The 9863-nt window shown below is 37.6% G+C and overlaps 1 protein-coding gene across 1 annotated transcript; it reads left to right on the top strand.

The window, feature by feature from the left end:
• The first annotated feature begins 4197 nt into the window (after positions 1 to 4197).
• On the top strand, positions 4198 to 9524 carry LOC148847054 (glucan endo-1,3-beta-glucosidase 13-like). Its single transcript, XM_088949530.1, has 4 exons — positions 4198 to 4705; positions 7230 to 8498; positions 8914 to 8944; positions 9063 to 9524. The coding sequence occupies exons 1-4, from the start codon at positions 4639 to 4641 to the stop codon at positions 9181 to 9183; spliced, it is 1488 nt and encodes a 495-aa protein (XP_088805656.1). The 5' UTR covers positions 4198 to 4638; the 3' UTR covers positions 9184 to 9524.
• Positions 9525 to 9863: the final 339 nt, after the last annotated feature.

Here is a 9863-nt window from a genome sequence, read left to right as displayed (position 1 = left end):
CATAATTGCATGTATATACATGTTTGAATAGTGAATACATATGAGCATAAGTATATATAAATAAATACATATCTATATAATATTCATACATATAAATATGAAGTTAAATCAGGTTTGAATTGGGTTGAAATCGGTGAAACTGTCAAGGGTTGCAACCCTAATTCAATCCAAAATTAACTTGGATTCATACTTTTCAACTCTAACCCAAATTTCAAACCAATCCAATTCGACCCTAATTTTTTCAAGTCGGCCCAAATTGCAGCCCTATTTAGAGCTAAGAAGTAACAAGTGGGCTACACTGTTAAAACAAATGTCAGTAAAAGAGAATATAACAGAAAAAATGTTCGAAAGAGCTGAAATATCCTGAAGATGAGAAATAACATCAAGATCAGCACAAGCATCAAACCCTCCTTTCCCTACATTTTCCTTCAAACCAAACACAATCTAAAGGATAAGACAGTTTAGCTATAATCAAATAACCCCTACTATTGGAGATTAAGATAAAATATTATAATTAGACGAATTCTTACCAAGGGCTCTACTCCTCCATGTATCATGTATGGTAGTGATAAGGTTGGATGGTGATCTGGTGAGGATCCCACCAAACAGATATCAGAATTTAGACCAATGTAGTGTAGGTATTGATCAGGTTAGAAAAACCAGCGGATCAGATTCCATCAGGCTTGCTATTATATCAATTACTTGCTATATACCGAATTAATTTGATATATGAGAAAAGATTCCCTAAATGGTCAAGTAGGGAGGTTCTCAAAATGATCTATCCAATTTCTGCAGCGTGGACAATTGATCTGGCAGAATGAACCACTACATATCCCATTCTTTCGTCCAAATCAATACTATATACCCCACCTTGCATGGATGGCTTTCCCCAACAAATTCTAGCCATCCATGATCCATCTAAAGGAAATTCTTAATATATAAAAGTATGTACAAAAGGAGTGGCTATTATTCATGCATGAATAGTGCTATAGGTTGAAACGGTCCAAATATTAATATATTCGAATATGCAAAATTTGTGTAGTCAGGGTTTATTGTCACCAATTATTTATTTATTTTTTAACTTATTGTCTTGGTTTGATAATTATTTGTTAGTGGGTATGTCATCTCATTCATTAACATATCACATAATTCTTAACATTTAGAGTATCGATGGCCAACTGATACATATTATACGTCCGTTCTAACTCCATGCATTTTAAGTGAATGTTATAATTAAATAAGCACTTATAGAATAAATAGCTTACCAAATACTTCAATACAAGTAATTGCTTATTCTTAAAATAAGAACAAGCAGTTTGAAATAGAACCTCCCAAACTCTAATAAGCTATTGCTTATTTCATAAGCATATATATATTAGTCTAATTAAAATAGACCTTCAATACAAATATGTAGGGACTTTTTGACCTCTCTACTAGATTGCCACATGTTCATGAATCAAATGGGGCTAATCAAATCTACTACACTTTTTCATGCATTTCCATTCACTAGTTGTCCAATTCAGCATGTATAAAAATAGGATACTTGTCACAGACTGAATGGAAGCGCAGGATAAAAGATTAGACATTCGGGACTTCACTCTGGCTGTGTTTGGTTTGAAGGAAAAAGTAAGGAAAGGTAGGGAAATTTATACAAGGTCTGTAAAGGTTTTCCTACATTTCCCTTCCTTTCCCTACCTTTTCCTTCAAACCAAACATAGCCTTAGGGTAGGGGTGTATGATATGATCTGATCCTATTTAGTTGAATTCGGATCACCCCTATCCGATCCAATATATGTTATAGATTTATTTATATAAACATACGTATATATAATACATATATATGTTATTTATTTATTTATAAATATATTATTTATATTATTTATTTTTTTATAAAAATATGTATATATATGATGAAAATAATTAAAAATACTTGTATTTTTTTGTTTTTCTTTATTTAAATTGATCTATTTTATTTTTCTTTTAATAATTTATTAATTTTTAAAGAAAACAAACCGGATCATATCCGAAGATCTGACTTCTCGATCGGATTCAAATTCAGATCATTGCCTATTAGGTCCAAATAAATCTGCCATGAACTCAGATCAGATTCGAATATACCCTATTTTAAATCCAATCTGATCCGATCCGATCCGTTTGCATCCCTAACTTAGGGGAGGTCGTCAGCTCACTATAACTCAATTAGATAAGCTCCCCATAAAGGTTTCTAGTAGATCAACCTGGAAATCTCCCGTATTTCTGTTACATGCATTGAGGAATCTTGTGAATAGCATTTAGCAAAAGGCTTTTTGGATGGAATCAGATATGCTCCCCACACCAACCCCACAATACATTGCACTTGCAGCCACAGATTAGAAACATGTACTGGGATCCTACACTCACATCAGCCTGGAGTTTTGCCCTTTCAGCAATAGCTTCTTTTTTATCACATGGCAATGTCCTTTTACCAAAATTCTTTTTCTATGAGAATAGGGAAAGAAAAGGAATAAACTAAATAGCCACGTGGGTTGTCTAAGACTTTGTCACTAAAAGACACAACTAGCAAGCTCATTTTTATTAACTGAGATGTCTTGTTTTTCTATTACAATAATAGGCCTAAGTCTCATGAAAATTACTTGATTTTGATAAACAACGTATTCTATTTGAACTAGATCCAGATGCAACAAATCAAGTTCCTAGTATTTGATAAAACTTGCATGTTTTCATTACAGCCAATGGGCCTTAAGGTTGACTTATGTGGATCGGATACAAACCTAATATTTGGCATAATTAGACGTGCAACTTATGTGGTTTTGTTAAAAACTTGAATAGATCCGGCCCAGAAAGGCAGAAACCCAAATTAACCTGAAGCAATGTAAATTCTTCAATTTCAAATCAGACCTGCACCCCCAGACACAGACCCGATATTTGGCACTTCTCCACAAACTTGGACCTACATTCTCGCACAATTGGAGATGTGGGTCATGCAATTATTCGAGCCAAAACTGTTAGAACTATAGTCAAATCTAATTCAGTTTGCTAGCTTGCTATCGATCTATTACCGTGACTATCCTCATTAAAAAGAATACAAATACAAATACAAGGTTTTACATTCTATACATCTATATATATATATCTATATTTGTACTTCTTCCAAACTGAACTCTCTAGGACATATTCATATTGCTGCGATTTCAAAAGGTGAGTCAGATTGCTTGTCATTTCTTATGCTTTCTCGGGCCTACATGATGTTCAATTGTATCACATACGGTCCAATGTGCCATGACATCACCCCAAGCGCTAGCGCTGCGCATGGTAGATTCCAGTAATCCGGTCCTGACTTAGCTCCTGTTGGGTGGTCTGAGCAGCAGCTCGACAAGGCTAAGTGGTGGGCCAAAGGAATTTCAGATAATCCTCCAAGGCTCTTGCCTCTAATTCAACAACACTCGTCCAATTTGGTCCGCTTTACATGACCAAAACAGTTGTCCTAACTACAAAAGTATTGGCCTCTACTTTGAAGCAGCTCTAATGAGGGTCCCCCTCCCTCCATGTCTCATGTCTCCTCACCACCCTAAACTCTGGACCGGTCCTTGGATTTGGAGTACAGAATCCCTAACTCATCAGATTAATTAATACTTCTCTTACATGGATTTGGATGCCACCTCTGGACCAAAGGCCCCCAAGGTCCAAATAGAGTTGCGGATTCTGCGACTGCGAGCCGTTCTCTTGCAGTCGCAAATGGGCTTCCATCATCAACATTCAGAATGTCTCGTCCTGGAGCCTGGAGGCTGCATCCTGAATTCCTCCTGATTCCTGAAGTAGAGATTAGAGATGCATCAGATCATCAAGACGAACTGTCATTGGAGATTATCTTTGTCATATGATCATTGATCGGTGATTGAGGAAATGGTGGTGGCCCACAAACGTTATCATCTCGTTGTTCAGATGTAAGGGAAGACAGATCATTCCCGTCCTCCCTTTCTGCGGCTGCCTGCCCCCGAACCCGATTATTATTTTTTATATTCAAACTTTCTGATAGAAATCACGAAAAGTCCAAAACAGCTGAATTCCAAACGCATCAAACAAGAAAATTTTGCTTTATTAATTATTTCTCCCATTTCTTTCTTACCGTTGTAATGGCGTGTAGCATTCTCTCAAAAAAAGTAAATAAATAAATAAATAATGGCGTGTAGTATTCTTGTAGCCTTCACTCTTCAACTTCTCAAGGCCCAGCCCAGCCCAACCAACATACTCTACTTCAACTACGGGACCGAGATGTGTTCACTGAATCCAATTTCATAAAACCGTCTGAAGTCCGGTTCAAGTGCTGACAACACCGGTATGTACGACGTCGATGAGTTTCCTTTCCTCTCTCTCTCTCTCTCTCTCTCTCTCTCTCTCTGTCTCTCACTTGGAAGTCGGAACTCGAGAGTCGAGTGTGAGTGAGTGAGTGGAAGTGTGGAACTGTGACTGAGATACAGAGAACAAGGGTGAATATCTCGGCAAAGCCAAAACCAATACTATAATCGGAATTTCTGCCCCAAGGAAAAGGGGTGGGGGTGTGGGAGTGAAGCAATCAAGCAAGAGAGAGAAAAATAAAGAGAAGGTAAGGAGTAAAGTTGTGGTCGGAGGAGGGGAAGAATGACGAAAGGATTTGTATTTGCGACTCCGGTGGTGGTGCTAATACTGCTACTTCTTTTCAATGCAGGTTCGTCGTGCATTCCCAGTTTCTTGCTTTCATATGCATTTCCTTTGATGTATGAACCTGGGCAACGCTGTTTTCTCTTCAACTGTTTTGAGCTTCCTATGGTCATGTTCTTTATGTTATTTGACATCAGTCCCTATAAAATGAAAATCTGCAGTTTCTGATGCTTATGTCTGACTTCAGATTTCAGAAGAAAAAGGAATTATTTTTTTAGTCTCCTCTCTTACCGGATTGTTGAATGTTATCCTACCTTCTTCTTAAGCTAAATTTATATGCATTTTGTTTATTCTCACTCTGATTTGGGCTATTGTTGTTAATACTTTCTTCTTCCATTGTTTTTTCTTCGCTGTAAGCTCATGCTATAATTCCTTACTTTGTTTCGACTCAATAGTTTTAAACTGCCAAGCTTTGTCGAATGTATTTCTCCATTCAATCATCGTGCTTCCCCCCTTTGGGCGCCCCTTTACAGTTCTCTCCTTCGGAAATCCTGCAACCCTACTTTCTTTTCCATTGATGTCGAGACTCTGGAGGTCTTTTTCTGTATAATTTTCTTTGGAAATACTTGAACACAAAAGAGTTTTCCTTTTTACTCTCCTATTTATTGTCTAAGTCGATTGTTTGTAACTGCTATATGTTCTTCGTTGTGATGGTTTGGTGCTAATTGCTAAGTTCTGACACCTACTGTGGTCTTTGTGGGAATTAATGGTTTCTCTTTTTTGGCACATCACTTAAAATAATAACGCCAAATTTGGCCTCCATGGTGGTCCACATTTGCTGCTTCCATTAACTGCATTTGATATTATTGTTCGTTTTGTTTTGGAGGACTTAGTTATTTGCGATCACTTATCTGTTCTTCTTTCTGTTCCTTGTCTCTACCTATTTTCTGTTTGTGCTTCATGAACTTCACCATTTCAAATGCACACTTCCGCTTGCTGCAATATGTCGCACAGGACAGTTGCACATGGGATGCATCTGTATCAAACTGCAACTTAAATATTTTCAAGTGGATTCAAGATGAATCTTGAATCATGATGTAGCATGCATACATCTGTTTAGCTGCGGCTTAAAAATGATGATGAACCTTGAATCATAATGTATCAAGCATGTCTATTTTGTATCTTCTCCTATCCATTAATAAGCCATGAAAGACTAAAGCAAGGAGTCAACAACCAGGGTTTGTTGGAAGGATCCTTCTGTTGAGTGAGTTAGTAAATTTCATTGTATGAATGAAGCTCACAAAGGTACATTGTGCACGGGAAAAAATAAACCCTAGTTTGTAAAGAGAATTTATTAAAAATTAAACAGAGGAAAAAGACAAAAATAAACCCTCGCATTTGTCCTTCCTCTTTTAAAAAAGAAAATTTAATTTCTTTCTAACATGCTCTTTATGGATTGATTTTGTATTCTGCTCTCTTGCACTTGAAGGCCCCTCTCTAAAGTGGAATGTAATCACTTTGACCATAACATCTTCCATCCCTAGGGGCCCTAACTGAATCAATTTTCTGACAACTAGTTGAGTAGTGGTTTGCTTAGTTGTTTTTCATGAGGAACAAGGTTCTGCTTTCAAACCCTCTAGTTCTTGTTCTTCAGTGATGCATAACTTCACCAACCCGAGTGATATTGACGTCATGGGCTGTGCTTGTTATGGAGCCCTTGTATCATAAAGGAACAAAATGAATAACCCTATAACCCTTGTGTATCTGTTACAGAATGTCCTACTTATGTTTTATTCCTTTGCGATCTAAAGGTCCATTGAATTGCATGCATGTGAAGCTAGCTTTTTAGTCAACTATTAAGCTTTTAATTTTCCTTTTGTTTCCATGCATATGGCTTCAAACAGGGACTTGTATCTCCTACACCTGACACACTGTGCTAAGATGTAAACTAACCAATGAGAATTTATCAAAATTCATGAGGGTGGTTTTGATTGGTCCCACTCTCAAATATGAGAGTAGGTGGGTATGATACAGGAAGAAAAGGCTCTAGTAGATCTGGATGGATAGTGTACAACTTAGTAGAAAACATCAAGTTTTGTAGATCTGGATGGTTCAAACAGTATAGATTGAAGAAAAGGCTCTAGGATTTTGCCTCAAGGACTAGGCCTCAATTACATATTTTAAGGCCTAAGTCTCCTGGTGAAAAGGTGGATGCCCTTAGGCACAAGGTGGGTATGCAGACTAAGGTGCAGAGAAGAAGTTATTGTTTTTATTTTTACTTATTTGAGGTCTACAGAAGTTAAATTTGACATATGTTAGGTTGTATTGTGGCTATCCAGTTTGTTCTCTGTTTGTGTATTTAAATACATAACAAGACTCGTGCGCATGTGATTTATGGTTGGCAGTTTAATATTTCCTTGTAGCCAAGCTCATGTTATTTTCCTACTTTTATCTTCCTGTAGTATCTGTTTATAAAAAGCACCAATGCTTGTTTTCTATTTTCTTTTCTCTTTTTCTGCTTTCACAAAATTTTTGGAATTGCCCCTACAATCTCACCCAGGGCCTCTAAAAGTTGCCAGTTTCTATTACAGAACTCTGCAGGGCAAGTACAATTGGAGTCTGCTATGGAAGAAATGCTGATGACCTTCCCACCCCTGATAAAGTAGCCCAATTGGTTCAATTACACAAAATTAAATACCTGAGGATTTATGATTCCAACATTCAGGTTCTCAAGGCCTTTGCTAACACTGGGGTAGAACTCATGATAGGGATTCCAAATTCTGATTTGCTTCCATTTTCCCAGTTTCAATCCAATGCAGATACATGGCTTAAAAACAACATTCTCCCCTACTACCCTGCCACAAAGATTACATATATTACAGTTGGTGCTGAAATCACTGAAAACCCTTCAAATGTCTCTGCTCTTGTCATACCTGCCATGCAAAATGTCCACACTGCTTTGAAAAAAGCTGGCCTGCATAAGAAGATCAAAGTCTCCAGTACTCACTCACTTAGGGTCTTGTCTAGATCTTTCCCACCATCTGCTGGGGCCTTCGATCCCAAGTATGCCTTCTTCTTGAAACCCATGTTGGAATTTCTTGCAGAGAATGAGTCCCCTTTCATGGTTGATATCTATCCTTATTATGCTTATAGAGACTCCCCTACAAATGTTTCTCTGGATTATGCTCTGTTCCAGTCATCCTCAGAAGTTATTGATCCAAACACCGGTCTGCTTTATACAAGCATGTTTGATGCCCAGATTGATGCTCTCTATTTTGCATTGATGGCTTTAAATTTTAGAACTATAAAAATCATGGTTACTGAGACTGGGTGGCCTTCCAAAGGATCACCCAAAGAAACAGATGCAACTCCCGATAATGCTCAAACCTACAACTCCAATCTCATTCGCCATGTCATTAATGATACTGGAACTCCAGGAAAGCCCGGGGAGGAGCTTGATGTCTATATTTTTTCATTGTTCAATGAGAATAGAAAACCTGGCTTGGAATCTGAGAGGAACTGGGGCTTATTTTATCCTGACCAAACTAGTGTATACAGCCTTGATTTCTCTGGAAGAGGGGCTGTTGACATTACACAGTCAAACATTACGAGTTCAAACGGAACCTGGTGCATTGCTTCATCAACTGCTTCAGAACTGGACTTGCAAAATGCTTTAGATTGGGCTTGTGGTCCTGGGAATGTGGATTGTTCAGCTATTCAGCCTAGCCAGGCCTGTTATCAGCCAGATACTTTACTCTCCCATGCATCATATGCATTCAACAGCTATTACCTGCAAAATGGAGCCACTGATGTTGCTTGTAGCTTTGGAGGTACAGGGGTGAAAACTAATAAGAACCCAAGTAAGCATGTTGTTCATCTATTCTTGTTATGATTCTCTCTCTCTCTCTCTCTCTCTGACATGAATACCTTGTACTGAGCCAACTCATCGTTATGAAAGGAAGGAAACAAGAATAAGAGCTGCACAAGGGTCCTAGAATATACAATTATTAGTGTAGAAGATCTACTATAACAAAATGTTTCATGGTTGATTGATCATGACTTAGCAGACCCTATTTGTATGTCCATTATCCCATCATCAAAACTTTTTTACTTTTGAAAACCTCTTGTTGAACCATCTTGAGTTACGTTACGTTAACTTGCTATTTAATCAGGATTTTTCACTCAAGCTGGGTAATAAGGTTTTAACAAATTTCCTGTCTAAGGTCTCTTGTAAAACATGAAAACTTATTACTCACAAGTGTGTAATATGTGCAGGCTACGACAACTGCTTGTACATGACATTTGGGTATGTCTTCCAGAGATAAATCCCTTGTTTCATTTTCAATGGCAATATATATATATATAACTTTGTTTCTTCTGTCAACTACTCATTGGAGTGGATTTGATTTTGCAATTTTAAACAGGAGCAACACGAGTGCTGCAAATAATGTGACAGCATCCCCTTCAAGTTCATCTTCTATAGAATTCAATATAACTGCATGGATATCTGGTTGCCTAGTTATGGTTTTCATCTCATTATTCTGACATTGTGGCCATATCCAAATAAGCCTGGCTCCAAAAGCCTGTGGAGTTTTTTGCAGAGAAGAGGTATCCTGCTGCATGCAGGTAGAGACGACAAGGAGGGAATTGCAAGACAAACCTCTTATCTTTTGTATTTGTAGAGTGATCTGTTTCCATTTGTTTTAATACATGAAAAATTGGTCTGTCCAAGAGATAGGGTTGGTTGTAGATCTGTGTTGCTCATATGTGGAAATGTGACAATGGGTAGTAAACGAGTATAGGAATAATTTGGTGTCATTTAAGAGTTCTTGTATATCAATTGACAAATCAAGGTCCTATCTCAAAACTTATGGTTGCTTTGATTATCCTCTGGCATAGTGACTACCAATAACGTAATAACTTTACAAACAGCAGTACTTCAGAATTCTTGGTTCCAACCAAGGTTCAAAGTAGTGACACATTGTTTCGGGAGCTCCCTAATATGCCCCTACACGGGGTATATCGGGATTCTGACCGGTTCTGCCTTAAACCAGTCCCTTGAACCGGTTTTGAAAAAAAAATAAAAAAAAGTACCAATATACCTCTTCTGGCGTATCGGGCGTATTGATATTTTGAACCTTGATTCCAACTTCCAATATCAATGTAAGATGATGACAGGGGTACTGGGAGTCCAGATCATCCACTTTGAAACTGAATTTTTTGTT

Source organism: Nelumbo lutea, chromosome 6 (genome assembly GCF_056320005.1).
Source record: "Nelumbo lutea isolate HS-2025 chromosome 6, American lotus-T2T, whole genome shotgun sequence".
In the NCBI taxonomy this organism is placed as follows: Eukaryota; Viridiplantae; Streptophyta; class Magnoliopsida; order Proteales; family Nelumbonaceae; genus Nelumbo; species Nelumbo lutea.
The sequence above is the reverse complement of the archived record's forward strand: the minus strand, read 5'-3'. Positions and strand labels throughout refer to the sequence as shown.

Coding starts and splice junctions, on each gene's coding strand:
- LOC148847054 (XM_088949530.1), top strand. CDS start 4,639: ATGACGAAAGGATTTGTATTTGCGACTCCGGTGGTGGTGCTAATACTG. Junction 8,499..8,913: donor GAAAACTAATAAGAACCCAA/GTAAGCATGTTG, acceptor TAATATGTGCAG/GCTACGACAACTGCTTGTAC. Junction 8,945..9,062: donor TGCTTGTACATGACATTTGG/GTATGTCTTCCA, acceptor AATTTTAAACAG/GAGCAACACGAGTGCTGCAA.